The 19392-nt window shown below is 39.5% G+C and overlaps 1 protein-coding gene and 1 pseudogene across 1 annotated transcript; one reads left to right on the top strand and one right to left on the bottom strand.

Moving 5' to 3' along the window:
• Positions 1-1550: 1550 nt before the first annotated feature.
• LOC104424235 lies at positions 1551-3406 on the top strand (annotated as a pseudogene).
• A 1522-nt stretch (positions 3407-4928) lies between these two features.
• Positions 4929-8262, bottom strand: LOC104424232 (metal-nicotianamine transporter YSL2). Its single transcript, XM_010036595.3, is given in 9 exon segments — positions 4929-6145; positions 6251-6365; positions 6465-6654; positions 6742-6876; positions 6975-7072; positions 7241-7336; positions 7338-7414; positions 7507-7908; positions 8018-8262. Coding segments are annotated over 8 exon segments (2007 nt in total). The 5' UTR covers positions 7874-7908; positions 8018-8262; the 3' UTR covers positions 4929-5216.
• Positions 8263-19392: the final 11130 nt, after the last annotated feature.

Raw genomic sequence — 19392 nt, forward strand, 5'->3', positions numbered from 1 at the left:
AACCCTTTTGAAGAGAGACTTGAATAGTATTGTGTACAGTATGCACTTATCCATTATAAGGACAAATTACCCAACCAATCTTAAATCTGTCGTAGGAACGTGAATTCAATTATAAATTTTTTAATTTTAACAATTTAATCTTACACCTCTATATGAAATTCCAATTTTGCCCTCTACAATCACTTTTCATTGAAAATTACTAACATTGTCGTCCACTCATCGTTGGCCGTCATACATGGTATATCACCGCCTCGGTGATTTCCAAGTGATTTCAAAAAAAAAAAAAATTACAGAAATATTATACAGAATTTTGCGCAAAGATTTAATATGAGATTGGCAAAATTTAAAAGAAAATTAGGATTGAATCGACTTTTGTCAAATAAGATTAAGATAGATTGGACAATTTCCTCCACTGATATCAATCAAGGGAAAATTATCATTCAATAGTAAATCGATCACATATCTAGCACTTCAATTACAAATTCATTGATCCCTTAAATCCTTCATTCTTTCCAAATTCAAATTAAAAATCTCCCTTAATCCTTTTCTGATGAGCTAAAATTTTCTTATATTATGTTATAAGCTCAAGTTGATTTTTTTAGATTGACCAAATCGTCAAATGTCCAACCTCTCCTCAACCCTTCGCCTGCCTGATCAACCCTCGCTAGCCACCCTCATCGGCCGCTCTTAGTGTTGCCCTTTCTCAAGAAGAGATGAATAGTAACAAGGACAAAATTAGAAAATTAAAAAATAAAATAAAATTGAAGAAGATAGTTGTGGAAGAAAAAGTTTAGTTTTAACATTAGGTCAAATGCTAAAAGCCCGATGTTAGTCTTCGATGCTAATCTCTACTAGCATTACTAGCATCGAGCATCTAAACAAATAAAATTTAAAAAACTAGTATTAATAATCAAAAGAGTTTTTCAAATGTGCTTTCTGTCAAAACGACATTTCTTTCAAAATTGATTCTCAAAGCATAATTTACCAAATTACCTTTACATTTGCCTAAAGTCCTTTAAGTTAAATTGTTTTGCATTTTCTTAATGGGCTAGCTCCTTAAGATGGATTGCCAAACATCACAGCATTTCCCCAAGGAGCTTCGTGGCATGCACTTTAAATTGTAATTAAATGATAAAGGGCAATTTTAATAAGGTGAATTTAGTTGTACGAGAGGTGGAAAAAGGGTTGCTTTTCGCACAACATTTTCTGAAAAAATGATTGGCTATATCGTTTAGAAAAATTAATCAACATCAACAATAATTCATGCCTAACTATTTTCATAGGCAATGAAAATATATTTCATTCTTTTATTTTTGTAAACGATTATTTTTCGAAAATATCTTTTATTAGTTTTGGCTTTTTCGTGAAATAAAACTCATCCTAAGCCAAAGGAAGTGCTTCTGACCCCAAAAAAAAAAAAAAAAAAACCCAAAAGGAAGTGCTCCTTTTATCATGAGGGAAGCGCCTGTCGGTGTCATTTCTGCACGCCGGAGTCCACTAACAAAGAGCATATGCTTTAAGCGCGACATGAAGTGTCGCGTTATTGCTCCTTCCTTACCAAGAAGCATCGCTTGCTAACCTTCAAACCTCTCCTCCGAAATCAACTCCCTTCCGGCCTTCGTTCGGCAAGACCAGGAAAAAACACAAGAATTCAATGGCTGAGACCGTGGCCGCGATGGTGGCGGCTAAGAGGAAGGTTGAGGTGCTGGGTTCAGAGGAGGAATTGGCGGCGGCTCTCGCCAAGTACGTCACCGATCTCTCCGATAAGTTTGTCCGAGAGAAATGGCTCTTCACCGTCGTTCTCTCCGGAGGCTACCTCATCGACCTCCTCAGGTGCACTCTCCATTTTCTGGAATTAAGTCCGTGAATCTTCCAATTCTCTATGCATCAACAAACGCGCGGTTATAATGACAAGGCCTGACTGCCCAGTTGCAGAACAACCCCGGCTATATCGGACGGACTCTTGTCGTCTTATTGCTGCTGGTATCGATAGACCGTAGATTGCGCAAGCTGATCTAGAGATCACCAGGAACTCTAATGTGCTTTAGTATCAAGTCCAATTTATTTGGTGATGAAGTGTGCATAAGGCTAGTTTGGATATAATTTCTGCAATGTGTTTCAAGTTATTGTAAATGCTCGTGCCCAGAATTTTTTCAGGAAACTGGCGGAGCCGCCGTACGTCGATTTGGTCGAATGGTCGAAATAGCATGTCTTTTGGTTAGACGAGAGGGTGGTTCCTAAGACTCATCCTGACAGCAACTACAAGCTTGCCTGCGATGGTTTACTCTCCAAGGTAAAAGGCCTCGATTTTGTCTAGGCACGAAACGATAAATTCTTATTTCATATCTTGGACCATCATCTATTAGCAGATAATTACGTGTTTACATGGTTGTTAGAGCTTATCAGATTCACCACCATGAACCCTTGAGAAGAATAAATTGCCCTGATCCAGAAAGATTGGACCATCGCTCATAAGGACGAATGCTCGTTCAAGGGAAAATAGGACTCTCATTAGCTATTCAGATTTCTCGCAATGTGGAAGATGCATAATTAGCAGTTTGAGATATGAATAAGCTGATAATTCTTAGCTTGATTTAGATAAGACCCAAATCTTGGTACTTCGATCTGAGGAAAGGTTTCTCCTTACAAAGATGAAATGTTTGCTCGATTTTAATGAAGCAACCTCATCATCTGTGCTTCCTTCAGGTACCGGTTGTTCCTGAAAATGTTTATGCCATTAACGATACGCTGTCAGCTGAAGGTGCAGCTGACGATTATGAGGCCTGTCTAAGGTACTTAGTCGAGAGCGGTGTATTAGCTCCATCAGCTGCTAGCAAGTTCCCGAAGTTTGATCTGATGCTGCTCGGCATGGGACCCGATGGTCATGTGGCGTCTCTGTTCCCAGGGCATCCTCTCCTCGAAGAGAAAGAGAGGTGGGTCACTTTCATCAAGGACTCGCCGAAACCTCCTCCACAACGAATCACTTTCACTTTCCCAGTGATCAATTCATCCGAGTACATCGCTCTCGTGGTTGCTGGGACTGGCGAAGTGGATGCCGTGCACACTGCATTAGGGAACAGTGGGGATGCTAAAAAGTTACCTGCACAAATGGTGACACCCGAGGGGGAGTTAACTTGGTTTCTGGACAAGGATGCGGCTTCTAAACTTTAGAGATTGGCTTCTTCGTTTTGATCTGTGTCTGATGCGTGTAAGTTGCTTGGTTTCATCAGCAAAGTAGCTTTATTTATGTGCTGATGCATTCCAAGTAACTTTTTAATTAGCGTGCAATTTAACCTCCCTCTTTTGAATAAGTCTGTACTTTTAAGATTTGCCCTTGTTCACTCTCGTACGGATATGCATGTCCGAGTGATGCTATTTTAGGCCTATCCTTGCAACTTTCAATGAATGGAGAATGTGCAGGCTGTGATCAGGCATGAGTATTATGGACTTGAAACTCTGAAGATCTAAACAGATGAAAACTCAGGAATGAAACCAAACGATGGAAATTTGGACATAAACCAAAAGCTCAAGTAGAAACATTCAAAAGTCAGAGAAGAGGGAGTATTGTTGCGCAATCTAAGGACTTTCTCCTCATACGATGATCACCATCCAGTTAGCCAGTTGGCACTAACCACCCTGCTTATCCTCAATTATATGCAGAAAAATAGACCCCTCAAGAAGGAATGTTGGACATCCATACAAACTCTGTAATATTCTTTATTGTTGTACAGTCGGACTGTGGAAGCTAACCCGAGAATCAACAAAGGTGCAAGAAGCTGCAACACATCGATCTAGATTGCATGGTCTTAGCAGGATTGGGTTGCCCATGGCGGAACATAAGTCTGCTTTTGTGGGACGGTCGAGGCATCCATCTCACCTGATTAGAATTTTCTCATCATCTCTCCCAGTATTGCCGTGACCCGCCTCTTTGAAATCGCCCGTTCCATCTGTTCGTGCACAAATTGAGAGAGAATGAGGTTATTAATGCAAATATAGCAATCCTGTCCAAAGCATGAAGATCTTAGTCCTCTCTTTTCTTTTTCCTCAGTGTCTCTGATGGCAAGAATCTGAATTCAGGACTGCAGATCAATTGTGCAGAACAAACTAACTGGTCAACGCAATCAAAATTTCATCCGCTCCGGGATGTTATGCTAAGAACAATGTACCGTCATTCACCTACATCGCAAGTTCGCAAATTTAGCTTCACTGACCAATATTAGCCCTCCCCTAATTTGATCTTCTGATAGTGCTTGGCGTCAAATATTTCCTACTCCGACTAGAATTACATGTTTTTCTTAGTTCTGCCATCAATGATATTGTCGGAGCAGGCAAGAGGGCACACTTCATCGAGCAACGTCCACCAACCTTCAAGAGTGAATCTCCAAAACTAACTTGTGCCGTATAAAACTTAATGGAGCACAAGTGATAAAAACTAGTTCCAGTTCTATTCACAGAAAACTCAACACGGTGGAGTTTTTTAATTGTGCGCAATCTTTTGTTTGACTTCAGCTCTTCGTGGCTTCTAAAAGCAGCAGCATGTCATGAACAATCACTTGGTTTCTTTAGGTGTTGCGTTTGATCGTACACAGAAAGAACAAGAAACGCGATATGCTCTGCTTGGGTTGCTACTTGCTACTGAAATCCATGGATAGGAATTATCGAGTCAAGGTTTGAACATTGCGTGTTTATCTTTGAAAATTTATGATGATCAGCTTTCCGCTACTACCCGTCGGCCGGCAACTTCCTTTTCTTTTCCTGTTTTGATTTTGGCATCATGAGATGCTCCTTTTTCATCACCTCTGGGTTTCAGCGAGGAGGCAAGCATGAATGATTTTTTCGGAGAATGAGAACTGCAACTGAAAAGGCCCTTTAATGAAATCATTAGGGCCAACAACACTATCCATTGCTCATAAGAATCTCACCAGGGATTACCATTCTAATGCAAATTTCAATTCTTATGCTCTATATATACACACGCAATTTAGCATCAAGGACTTACTTTTCAGACTCATATACTCACACTGAAGCAATAATATCAACCTTATTCATCATGATGCTGATACATTCTCTATTTGCTTTGTCATCTACGAATGATGAGCTATCATTTTTTTCTACCTTATGTGCTTGAAAACTTGCCATACTAGGTCTGATTCTGCCATAAGCTTTACTAAGAAAAACCAAACTTAACAAAACTTTCTGACCCTTCGATCTGAAATCTACTCTCCCTTCAAAAAGTTCATGCATATTGGAGGATGAATCTTGGCCAGAGCAAGGATTGCCGAAGGTAGAATCCACAGTCCATCGCCACATATCAGACCAGAAGCTGCTGCGGGAACCAGAAGCGCTGCCTTTTTGCTGTTCAGCTTGTGCCACACGAAAACAATCAGGCTCCCCACGCACATGTCGATTGCAAAGTTGGCCCCAACGAGGAAAGGCACGGCCATGGCCATGGGGATGGGCACCCATTTCCCAATGTTTTTTGGCGAAAGGTCTCTTGCTAAGTTGGCCAACACGGCAAAGCCAAAGAAGCCGTAACACAGCTGCAAGCAGTGTTTTGGAAGGGCAGAAAAGCCTTCTACGCCCAAAATTGCCATGTTCCGGTAAATGAGGGCATAAGGAGCTGGATATTCTCCATTCGGATCCCCGATATTGAAAGCCTTGTAAAACAGAAAGAATGTAAGGGGAGAAACTACGCAGCCTATAGCAGTGCCGAGTGCCTGGCTGAGAAGCATTGCTCGTGGAGAAGTGAAGGTTAGATGGCCAGTCTTGAAGTCGTGCATCAAATCTGAAGAGATGGACACCATCGACTTAATCAGGCCACACCCAACAAGCCCCGCAACTAGACCAGACTCCTTCCCTGTTATTGCGGCAAGCACAAAGAGTGCAACTTTTCCATAATTGTAGCCCATGTTCATGTCAGTAAGGCCCGCGCCGTACGCATTGCAGAAGCTAAGGGACGGTGCGAGAATATACGCGACGACCACGTAATACCACTTGAGCTCAGGGAAGATGAGAGGGATCACGATGATGGAGATGATGGAGAAGAAAATGTACCCGAACAAAGCCAACTTCAGGGGAATTCTCTCTCTTAAGAAAACTTCATTACGCCGAAGATCATCAAGAGACTGGTTTTCATTCTCAGGAACTAAAAAGAATAAAAAGTAAAACTGGGTTAGCCAGATACCTTCAGCAGGTACAAAACATTGCATAAATGATAAAAGAACACAATATATTGTATTGCTTTGCTTACATGTTTTATTGTTCTTCATGTTCAATTTGGCATGGAGGCTTTGGGCAGTGAAAAACAGTACTTTGAGGAAATTGTAGAGGCCGTCTCCAAGAATTAGAGAGATAGAAATGAAGACCTGCACAAGCACATCACCAAACAGGATTACCGCTTAATGGAATATCCGCGGCACACGCGGCACAGGCTTAACAAGATGGTCTGAGGCTTCGTTACTCACCTTGTAGCCAGTTAAACTCTTCATGCTGCTGTCCTTCAACGTCTCAGAGTACCACTTACCTTTAAGCCCACCTATGAGCGGCCACATTATTCCATAAGAGAGAACCGCGCCGAGAAGCAAAGACAAATTCACTAGATGCGGACAGATCATCCCTGCCCCGACATACGTCGTACTGAAGTCGAAGAAAAACCTGCGAAACAATACATCACCTGTTGGGTTACGACGACTCAAGTGGTGGCACTAAGGAAGGGAAAAAACGAAGAGTTCTAGCACGCACGAGTGTTGCCAAGCTTTCAACCCGAATGTCGGAAATTGGGTAAATCCACATTTGGGTCCACCTGAGTAAAACCACTGGAAGAACCCCCAGAGGAAACTGAACGAGAAGAATTTCGTGAAACCATGGACCTGTTTCCTGCACGACAAAACTTGTTTAAGCTCATTCGCTCCATGGATCGCACAGAGTTAGAGCCGAGCAATCGAAAGGTGAAATTAGGAAGGTTGTATGCGTACTTGGCCATCTCATCGCCTTTAGGAGTATGGAACCCGTTTATGAGAACGGCCGTCGCAGTTCCGCTTGGATAAGTTAGCTTGTAGTCTATTATCATTATCTGTCACACACAAGAACATATTAACATGCTGTCTCAAGATGCTCGCTGGAAGCGCTTTTGGTAATTGAGTGATCTCAACAGTTTCGGTCATCCGAAAAGCCAGTTAGATCGTGGAACATCCATCAAAAGCACGGCATGTCGTCAAACACAGTGTAATAAAAAAGTCACCTTTCTCAGAGGAACCAAAGCCGTAATCCCCACGAAGCTAGTCACGAATAGGAAGCCGGTCATCCAACCAATGCCGGGTTCCGTAATGCCCTTTGGGATTATTCCCAGGGGTATCCTCACCGGCCAGCTCATATGTTCTCCTGTTTAAGCCCAACATATAAGAACCGAAACCACCTATACGAGGAAATATCAATGAGGAATTGTGATCGTTCAGGTAAAAAAAAGATGAAAAAAGTACAGATATCAGCAAGGAAAAGAAGCTCCACCGCCGAAGGCAATGGCATAGCAAGCAACTGCGCAGGTTTGAACGATGGTATTCTCCTGCCGGGTGAACGGGGTCGTCACGATTCCGGCCTTGTGTAGCAGCTTAGTCCATGTCCGGATGAACACAAAGCTGAGGAGCGCAGCCGAGACGTTAAGGTTCGGGACTAGACCCGTGGTGAGGTTCAGCTTCATCACTATCACGCTGTAGATGATTCCTATGGCTGTGCTAGTGACAATTCCCCTGACCGTGATCTGTTTCCACCATGGCACGATTCTTTTCACCTCCTCGGGCTCGATACGCCCCTCCTGTGGGTCGCTTCTGTCAAATTTCTCCTCCGCCCGCACTTCCTCAATGTTCATGCTCCCCATTATTCGATCGAAAACGGGAAAGGTCCTCTTCTTATCTAATTTATCTACAAACACAGATTAGATCTCGGTATGCCAATAGAATGTGCAGGCTTGTACGTACACATACAGTACGGCTCATGAAATCGGGAAAGTCAGCAAGCTCACCTCAGTTTCGTCAATAACCCAGATCTCTTTCCTTCTTCGCGAATCTGAAGTTGACCCTTCTTATAATTTATAGAAAATGGACTGCTGCTTGGTTTGCCTCTCGACTCAACACCCAGATATGAACATTCAATGCTCCCCGGAGAGGCCCCCAGATGCAGAGCACTAACTGCAGCGCTGAAAACAAAATCACTCAGCTCAATGCATGCATACAGGCCACGCGACACAACAGAGAGCAAGAACCCCCACGAATTTATACCGAATCGGTAGGCACTCCAAATGGAGAAAATCGGGGAAGCGTGTCAGATTTTTGTACTGCAAAGAAGTACGACCGAGCGCCTTGCAGTACGCAAATCTAAATTTTCCAAACACAGCACCAGTCTCCACAAATGTCAAACACATGTTGAGCTGTGATTGCTCATCCTTGGAGTTGACTCAAAGAAAGAGAAAAACCCACCTCGCCTTACCTTCATCAAAGCTCGAAAGGAAACGAGAAGTGGGCAGTGGATAGATAGAGAACGGAGCGGTCGTCACTTGGGAATGTGGAGGCCTTAAGAGCGTCCGTTTCTGCCGTCCTTCCTCTGTCGTCTTCCCTACAAAGTGAATCGACTTTTTTCCCGAACGTGGGGCTTCGAGCGTGACGCATGGAGGAAGAAGAATAAAGGTTTGGGCGTTGGAAGTCAACAGACCCGCAAGAGCAAGAGCCACATCGAGACAGAAGTTGTCCCAAGTGTTGATTTTTCTAAAGCTGGTGGGCAGCGTCGATTCGAGAAAGGGTGCGGTCAAGTGGAGTTCCCGATATATTTACTTCCTTTCTTTATTATTATTATTATTTTTTTTTTTTTTTGCTTTTTTTTGTAGGATTTTAATTACCAAAAAGACAAAATTCCCACGTACATTAAAAGGCGCTATGATTTATTTTTAATTATTAGATTTTACTTCCATGGAGATTAGTTTTTCCGGAAAAAAGAAATTTCCAAGAAACCTACTTTCTTTCTACATCATTGATCAAATTAATGGATGAATTGTCAAATAGGATCTAGAAATAATTTAACATAAACAATTTTGCAGCACAATTATTTTATTTTTATTTTTATTTTTATAAATTTTCATCTCAATCATTCAATTGCAATTTAAAATGGTATCTCCAAATTTATTTACTTCCTTTTTTAATTTTTTTTTCTATTTTCATGTAGGATTCAGTTACCAAAAGACATAATTTCCAAGTATATTAAAAGGCACTGTGTTTTAATTTTTAGATTTTCCTTCCATAAAAATTAATCTTGTCCAAAAAAGAATTTTCCAAGAAACCTATTTTTTTTTTCCTACGTTGTCTAGAAATAATTTAACATAAACAATTTTTTAGCACGATTATTTGTTTACAAATTTTCACCTCAATCATTCAATAGCAATTTAAATTGGTATCCTCAAGTTTATTTACTTTCCTTTTTATTTTTTCTATTTTTTGTTGGATTTAGTTACCAAAAAGAGAAAATTTCCATGTATATTAAAAGGCATTATGTTTTTCTAATTGTTAGATTTTACTTTCGTAAAAATTAGTTGTCAAAAAAATTCCAAGAAACTTTAGTTCTTTCCCATGTGGTTAATCAAATTTATGTATAAATTTTCAAGTAAAATCTAAAAATAATTTAACATAAACAATTTTTTGGCACATTTATGTGTTGATAAATTTTCACCTCAGTCATTCAATTGCAATTTCAAATGATATTCCCAAATTTATCTACTTTCCCTTTTTATATTCTCTATTTCCATGTAGGATTTAGTTACCGAAAAGGCAAAAAAAAAGAAAAAGAAAAAAAGAGGTATATTAAAAGGCACAACATTTTTTTAATTGTTAGATTTTACTATTATAAAAATTAGTTTTTTCAAAGAAAGAAATTTTCAAGAAACCTATTTAAATTTCTAAGTTATTGATCAAATTTACGGATAAATTGTCAAGTAGAATCTAGAAATAATTTAATGTAAACAAAATTTCAGCACAATTAACTGTTTATAAATATTCACTTTTGTTGTGTATATCACTATCAAATCCCATCACATTAGTGAGCACTATCGGTTTGAGATTTTCTACAGGACGAATATGGCTATGGATTAAACGCATATTAATTTCAAATATTTTGCGAGATGATAATTATTTTGTACTATGTTACGAGAACACTGACTTGAGATTTTTAATGTCGATCTTGTAAAAGGAAAATTACAAAGAAAGAGTGCACGAATTCGGTTAGTATTAGAGTAAGGCTAAACCTTAATAAATTATTGCGATTATTTGCAAACCGATGTGTCAGATATCTATTATGCGACCACTTATTTTAACCTCTATCATTACAAAATCTACTAAATGAACATTAAATTTCGGAAGGAGGAGAATAAGTGAGGTGAGCCAATTTTCACTTACTAAAAAGTGCTAATTTTTTTGAAGGAATTTTCTTCTTCTTTTGTCTTTATCATTCCGCAAGCCCACCTTTTATAAGAATATACTTAGCCCATATTGGATGCAACACTAGCTAATTGGCATAGATTCATTTGTCGTCTTGTCTAGTCTGCTCAATCAACATGGATTGATTGATTGATTGATCAACCTCCTCCAAATAGTACAAATTCGATTCATCTCACTTAATTGAACAGCTTTTCAATGAAAGTGTCATCTTACTCAAGCTTTTTAGCAAGTTTTCTTTATCCAATAGTCGTTGATTTGCTTATCTGGTTAGAGCATCATGGGATGTGATGATTTTCAGTTGAGGAATTAGAGGTTGCTTGTTCAAATCTCATCGGCTGTATTCTCTCATCAGAGCCACACGCGCATGCGGAATACTTGAAATTAGCCGGTTCATGGGTTTATATTGTCTTTTATAGATCTTCAAATAGTCGGAGATGTGCATTTGTGGCTGTAGTTATCGAAATAGGGAGGAGTTCAAATTGAAAAAAAGAAAAAAAAAAAGAAATAGAGAGGAGTTCAAATGAAAAAAAGAAGAAGAAAAAGAAAAGAAACACACGTACGCGTTCACATTGAAGGCAAAGCTTGTCCAAAGGAGGGAATTCTACATGATCCGAATGAGATATTAGGCCAATCCAGATGATGGGATGTGTCTATCAAATCATGCGAGTCCGAGCAGATCTCGATGATTGCTGCTAAATTCGACCCGAGTTTTGCGTAAAGCACGTCAAGTGCGTTTCCAATTCCACGCTAATCAAGTTATCGAAAATACGATGGAAATCATGTGATGCTAAAGGGTTAATCAAAATGGGTGTGAGAAAATACAAAGGATTGAGTTGGAAAATGTGTTGGGCGTCCGCGGTGGAAACTAAGAGAGCGAGAGTTGAAAATAAGGCTTGGTTCGTACTCGTTCGACAGCGTGGACTTGTTCAAAGTGGACTACCGGCTACATGCGGACCGCAATGATAGAGCACTCTACCGGCTAATAAAAAGAGTTAACAAAAGGACACATTTCTAAAAAGAATAGCTAATAATAATCCTATTTAGCACGACAATTTTGAAGTGATATTATAGATGTGCTTGGTTCAATTTTTCGAAAAGGCTTTTGACGTTCAAAACCCTTTTTAAAAAAATTGAGGTATTTGTTCAATTTATAGTTCAACATTTGGCTAAATGGTGGCTTTGGCAATGCTAAAAGTCCAAAACAGCTCCTCACTCATTTTGGCTTTCAACATTTACAGATTGCCATTTTCTAGAGTTAAATGATTTTTTTTTCCAAACCCACACTCATTTTTTAATGTGACTGTTCATCTTCTCTTCGCGAGGGTGACCGGCAAGGCTAGATATGGCCAACACAAGGTTGAGAGAGGTCGGGGAGGTCACGAGACCCAGGCAATCATCGCCTAAGGCAACAAGGTTCCCACTACCTAGGCAATGGTTGCTTAGATTTCGCAACCTTAGGCACCCCTTGTTTGGGGTTACGCAATCCTCATGAAACCTAGGCGATGGTTGCTCGCCTACGTCGACCTAGGTGACGGTCGCCTGGGTCTCATGATCTCAGGCAGCCTTTGCTTGGGGTTGCCTAATCTTCGTCTATGGTCGTTCAAGGTTGTGTGACCTTAGGTGGTGATCGCTTGGGTCATGCACGGGCGACCTCAAGTGGCCCTTGCCTAGATTGTGCAACCTTGCTAGAGGTAGAATGACCTTAAATGACAACCACTGATGCTAGATCTAGTTCCCAGCGGCCTAAGCCTTTCATTGGCTCCAATAAAAGATTTGAGTGTTTTGTAATAAAAAGAAAATACACACACAAATTGTAGCCAAAGCCTTTTGTAATTTTTTTTTTTTTCCAAACTCTACTTGACCCAAAATTGCTTTAAAAGAGAGTTTTTACCAAAGTAATTCACCTTTCCCCAAAGAGTTTTAAGCTTTCAACATTAGCATTTTCCCAAAGTTCATTCCAAAAGTCGAACCAAACACAAGTATTATACTTTGCAGTTCGAGAGTATTTGTTCATTTCGCATTATTAGGAGATTGCCTAATCAGTCCTAAATATGTTGTACATATGTTTATTTAGTGACAAATGTTTCAATTTTATCAAATTTAATCCTAAACCCTTACACGAAATTTCAATATTATCATTTATGATCAATTTTCATCGAAAATCACTAATTAGATAGTCTATTTGTTATTAGCCATCATACACGATATCCCCCGCTTTAGTAATTTTGGAATTTTATCTTGGCTATCAAATATAGTTAGAGTTCGAGAAATCAATCGTCGCTTCTTAATCATCCTCATAAAAAATGTGCAAAAACCATAAAATTGACTTAGATGTGCCATTTTTCGACTGGAAAAAAATTAGACGTGCAATTTATAGAGAGGGAAAGTAATCGGAGAGAAACGAAAGGATGATGAGTGATTTGGAAAGATGAGAGTGGAGAATTGGCTAAGTACCATCAATCTCTATATACATCAATATTTTTGTGGATAAATTTTATTGCACAAACTTCAATTAAATCCTAAGCTAAAATATTCTATCTGGAAAGAGGAGAGAAGTAAATGGAGAAGGGGCTAGTTACCAACAAAACCGACATACATCAATCTTTTAACTAGGATAATATCCGCGTGTAAATGTATAATTAAATTCTAAAATCTTCTATTTGTAATCGGGTCATTTTAACTTGGATGGTGGGGGTAAAATAGTCCTTTCACCGTTATCATTAGCACGCTTTCGTTGATGTGACTGGCGGCATTTCTTTTCAATTGATTATTAATATAAAAGGGTGAAAACGGTCGTCCATGAAAATACCGTTGAAAGATAATCCTACTTAAAAAAAAAAAAAAAAAAGGCTGGTCAACTTGGGCAATACAAAATTAGCGGTGCTGACAAAAGACAAACTGCGGGAACAATTGCCATGAAAAAATTAGTAGCACAATTCCAATTGTTCACCACGCCTATTTTCACGTTTAAAATTTAAGAGGATATTCCATAAAAACAAATAAAGGATAAGCTTATCATAAATATGTTAATTTAAAAATTTTGGTGATACGAAAGTAATTCGAGGCAAATTTATTTGGACCTACCAATTTAAGATTATCAATGGTATTGTCCCTATAATAAATGTGGAGAAAGAGTGTAATAATTTCAATTAATATTGCAGTAAGTTTGAATTTAAAAATAATATTGGACTAATTTACGAAGTGATTTATTTATGATATGTCAAAATTTTATTGAGTGCCCCGCTTATTTTAACTGCTATTATTGCATAATTTGTTAAATGATATTAAATTTCCAACGGAGGTGAATATTCACGGAAGTCAACTTTTTCGAAGGACTTTTCTTTTCCTTTTCTTATCATTCCACCAGGGCCACCATTTTATAAGGATATACTTTGCGTGTATCGGATGCAAAAATATGGACCATCTCAATTTAGCAAGTGGTGATTTCCTTTTGAGATTCCATATAGACCTAGTGCCACGTTATCAACACCAGCTAATTGCATAAGATTCTGAATTTGATCAGAGGCTAAATGGGTATAGGTTCATTTATCGTCCTATCTATTCTCCTCGAACAACATGGATCGATTGGTCGGCTTCTCCAAATAATAAGAATTCGGTTTATCTCACAATCGAATAGTTGTACAGTGATAACATCTTCTTTCACTCATCATTTTGATTATAAGGGGCGAACAGTTCCAAATTCTGTCTAAGTTTTCATCTAAAACCGCAACTTATCGCCGAACATTTTTCTTAATTTTTAAAATTTGGAACCTACCTTATCACGATTCAAGATTGGTTCTAGGATTTATCTAGATTTCATTTATACTTTTATTTGAATGATTACAATAAATTATCATCTCTAAGGACAACCATTTGCTTGTAATTCACCGATCACAAATTACATCTTAACACTAAAAATTATGAAATATTAATAAAGTAGAAGTCTCAATATATATATTGCCATAAATGGAAGCTTGGATTAGTGATTTCGAGTCCACACTCATTATTGGACATCATGAAATGTTATAGAATTGCATGAAGACACAAAATAAGAAAAACACAAAACTCGTTCTAAATTCTAAGTTCTAGACGTTTGGCACCTAGAACTTACTTGTCAAAATATGTTCACCAACTCATTATTGAACGTCATGGAATGTTATGGGATTACGCGAAGACATAAACAAAGAAAAACACAGATTTGTTCCAAGTTTCAAGTTTTGGGTGTTTAGAACTTGAAACCTATCAATCGGAATAGGTTTCCCATTTCAACTGATATAGTTCTTAAGTTTCATGTTCAATCTTGTATCTATGTTTATCCCTACCAATTAGTTCTTTCTTTGCGCCCCACTATTGAAGAAATTCGACCTGACACGAAGGTGCTATAACCTGAGAACGATCGCCGCCCCTCCTTCACGAGATTGCAGTACTCCTCGACATCCCTTGAGTAGTACAAGTACCGCATCCACCAACCAAGCCACGAAAAAAGCCATCGATGTTCTAATTCCCTATGTCATATGCCACATACCTTGGTTCATCATAACCTAAGTGATAGGTACATGCATTTCCCTATGATGAAGATTGCGTGCGAGGACTCGCGAAATAACAAAACGGACGGTCAACAGAACTCAAGGCTCGGAAGGCTCAGAATAACTAAAGAGTGGCCACTAATATTTGCAATGTTTGAAAATGAAATTAGCATGTGATGAATGGACTGACTGGCCCCATTGGCCGACAACAAGGACATCATCGTTTTGATTATTTGGCAGTTGATTCTCCCCCAGATGACTACCCAATTAAGCCACTTCGAATAGCAATGTGATTTCACCTTTCACGTGAACATAGATGCTCTTCAGTGATCGACGGCTCCCCATGGGGTAAGTTGACAATGTAGTGGTTCTCCTTGAGTCTTGTCATATTAGAAAAGGTATTTATTCATTTGATAATGGCGGTTGGGTGGTCGAACCTTTATAAAGCGCTCTGCTCATCCCTTTCGGGCACGGCGATCCCCTGTTCCGTCACGGCCGAATAAAAGAATATTGTCTAAAGAGTTAATGGAAGGAATGGCTCTTATAATGGAAGTTGTCTTGTCGGGTCTGGAATGCGTCGCCACGACTCTTGAGGCACTATGTGATGTTGAGGGTTGACCAATTCCATGGACCTCAGCATCTGCTTAAATTTGTTTCAGTTTGTTCTTCTCATTGCATGATTATTAAGATGAAAGCGCTCAAACACAACAAATTAAAGAGTAAAAGTGAGCAAGCGAAATCAAGACACGAGATTTTTCCTAATCCACCCTTAAATGACCACTATAATTAGCACATTTTACCTCTCCGTTACAATTCTCGATTATAATAGATCGGGATTCTCGTGTCTTCCCGTTGATAGAGAATATGAATCATATCTGAATAAGCACTTCAAGAATTTTAATGGGAGAAGGATAACGGGATCTAGGCCCAAGGGAATCCAAGACTTGCCATGGGCCACGCATTGCTTGGAGGAACTTTTCATGTCCTCGAGGTTCAATTAGGCGCCGTAGATTCGAACATTGATCAAAGAGAATTTACTAGTCACATGAGTGAGTTAAGGTTGCTTATGGTAAGCCTATAACATGTCCACAAGTAGAATTGATTGGTGATCGGGCCGGACCTAAAAATAATTGCCTAGACCTGCCCATGATTCAAAAAAGTCGAATCTCCGTTGTATGGATTTGATCAGGCCTTGGTGAGCCAGCATGAGCGGACTGAGCCAAGAACGGAACAGTGTCCGTGCCCTATTATTTTGCCCTTTGAGCCGACGGTGCCCATCTGGGCGACCTCCCGATGACCAGAGATATTTGTAATGTCCCTAACTTACACTAGAAAGTGGTTAGGGAGATTAATGTAGTTATGATTCGCATATCAAACCTGTACTTACCTGACTTCTACCGTCACTTGAAGAAGCGAGCTGCGTCGCACTTTTCTTTTGGAAGGCTGATCTGTTTCCACACGGAAAGGCCTCCTTGCTTGACTCTTGTTTCTTTAACTTTGAGCAACGCCTAGGGTCACTATCATTAGACAACTTTGAGTTAGCTGAAGATTCTCCAAAAGAATAGAAACAGAAAAGGTAGGCCAACCTAACTCTTGTATAAGTTCGGTACAACGTAGAAGCAATCACCATATCATTAGTTAATTGGAGATATATATATACATATAATAGTCCTAAATCTATTTTATTTGTGCCGATTTAATCCTAAATATTTTCATTTGACTAACTTCATCCTAAAAAAATTTGACAACTTACCAATTTAATCATAAATATTTCGATTGTGCTAATTTAGTCAAATTTTTTGACGATTTGTTAGTTCTTCCAGGAATCCCTAACTCCTTGTCTATTGCCACACTAAATCACCGGAGAGGTCAATAAGCAAGGCGGATTTACCTGGACAAAAGGGTGCTCATGGAGGGAAGAGCGACGCCCTTAGCGAGCGTGAAGAACGCACGCGCAAATGGCCAAAAGGGCGATTGTCGAGTGGTTGGCAGCCCAAGGGGTGAGAAGAGTGGCTAGCAACCATAGCCCCACACCTCACGCCTCACGCCATCACCCTCTTCCCATCGTAAATTTCAACCAGCACTCCTCCGGTCACCGACGGGAACACGTACCCCACTGGAAAGACAACTGCGTTACGTGAAGCACAAACACATACCTTGTCAGCCAAGCAAGCGATAAAAATCTTAGAATTTCTGGTGTATTCATCACTAATTGCTACATAATCATTTTAATTGGCTTTTCTATGAGAAACCCACATATTATTTCAATCTCAATCAACCGGAATTTTTTAATTTTTAAGCTATCCATGTGAGTAAATTCGCGGCTGTCGATAGCTTAAAACTTTTTAAAAAATTATAAATTTTGCTGAATTTTTAGAACTTTTCTTTTATATTTTTTTCAATGTTGGGCAACAACCCTTGCCCAATCTAGACAAGGGCCGCCTCACCCAAACCAAGGCCCTCACCAACCTAGGGTTAAAAAGGAAAGAGAGAAAAGAGAAAAGAAAAATAAATAGTAGTAGTAGTAGTAGTAGTAGTAGTAGTAGTAAATTCAGGAAAAATTAAAGATTTGCAAAAATTATCCATGCAAGTGCCGATTGTGCCATGTAGGACGATCATCGTTGACTAGACCATCATGCTACCAAGTCTTGGCCAAATTAGATTGGAATGATTAAATTGATAAAAGATTTAGGACTGAATTGACAAATCGTCAAAATATTTACGACTAAATTAGCACAATTGAAAAGTTCATAACTAAATTGGTAATTTTTGTCAAAATGTTTAGAACTAAATTGGTTAAATTGAAAGGTTTATGATTGAATTGGTAGAAATGCCATTGGTAATTTTCCCTTAGTTGATATGATATGTATTATGTTAAGAAAAATCCAAGAAAAAAGAATTAATATGATGTGAAGCAGTTAATATATTCTAATTGGTCAATAACTCACTAGTTTAAATATTTCAGTGAAGATGAGTTCAACTGAATATGTTGACAGGCTTAAATCTAGGCTCCCTCTTGGCAATCTCTCCAAGTAAAGTTATCAAGGCTCTTTAACTGATCTTTGCAGTGACTATTGCCAGCATGATACTTCAAGTGTTCCTGGTCCCGCCGGCAACTGGCATTAAATAAAAATTCAAGCATCTAGTGATGAATTTTCTAAGTTCTTAGGTTATACCTAATGCCAGCTGGATACATTCACAAGCTAGTCGTTGGATCCTTTAAGGTTATGATTCAATAATCTTGGATAAAGTAGACGAGGAATCCCGAAAGAATAATCATTCCCATGTTTGATCATGATGATTGGGTGCTTTTGCTGTAAGTGATGTTCATGTGTTTACAAATTGAAAGAGAAAAGGCATGAATTCTGTTTGAGCTTTTTGTCGGTCTTTTCGGGCTTCATTATTTGTGGCGTTGATGGATCGTTTGCAGATTCTCCGCCTGCCTTTGCTCGGTGGTCCTGGACCAGCCTTCTTTGTGACTTTTACTTCGGCTCACGAGCTGCAGCTTTTGCATAATTTAAGCCCTCGATCAGAGAGATACAGAGCTGGCCGAGGTGTGGATTCAAAGGGGCCAACCCATTTCTTGGTTTTCACTTTTAGCACGAGACTCTGCCGCTCTGAAACTTGAGAGATCATTGTTCGTGTGTACATACCATTCAACCATGCTCAGTCAGCGGGTTGGAGCCTTGGAGGCCGGGCTGGGCCTTAAAATCCTTGTTCAAGCTCGGGCTGTACCAAGCTCATAAGGGAAACTGAGCAAGCAACTTCATGGTCCAAGCAGGATAAGAATGTACTGTTTATCTCAGGTTATTCGTCTTGAGAAAATACGTGGTGTTCGTTGTACCCTCACTATCCGACCACCATTTGAGCATTCGGGGATGGACATGTCCAGAACGCGCAAAACTCGAGTCTGACAGAAGATTCAAGTTTTCTTTTCCCAAGAACCTAAACATTCTCTAAAGAAATTGCTCAAGGTGGTCCAATCAAAAGCAACGGAGAACAATTGGGTCATGAGAACTTAGTACATTGGCAACTTCTTGGACGAGCGACGGTTCCCTTGTCCTTGTCTCGATCCAAAGGGCTGGAGATATCTTTAAAGGGACATGGTGAACACGGACCACGAAATTTTAGTGAATGGAATCGCCACTTCATTGAAGTAACTAAGTGGATCCGGTGGGATTTCGATAAGGACAAAATAATTAATGAGCAGATCTTGCAAATTGATCGACATTTCTGTGGGCGAGCTCTTAAAGATGTCATAGGATAGCGGAAGGGGAAAGGATAAATGTCTCCATCCCATGACTAATTCCACGCACTTCTGGTGGGGAATGGTGCTTCGATGCTGGTCAGATTGCATTCTTTGTCGGCGACCACGAGGGACGAGACCGAAT

Source organism: Eucalyptus grandis, chromosome 3 (genome assembly GCF_016545825.1).
Source record: "Eucalyptus grandis isolate ANBG69807.140 chromosome 3, ASM1654582v1, whole genome shotgun sequence".
Lineage (NCBI taxonomy): Eukaryota > Viridiplantae > Streptophyta > Magnoliopsida > Myrtales > Myrtaceae > Eucalyptus > Eucalyptus grandis.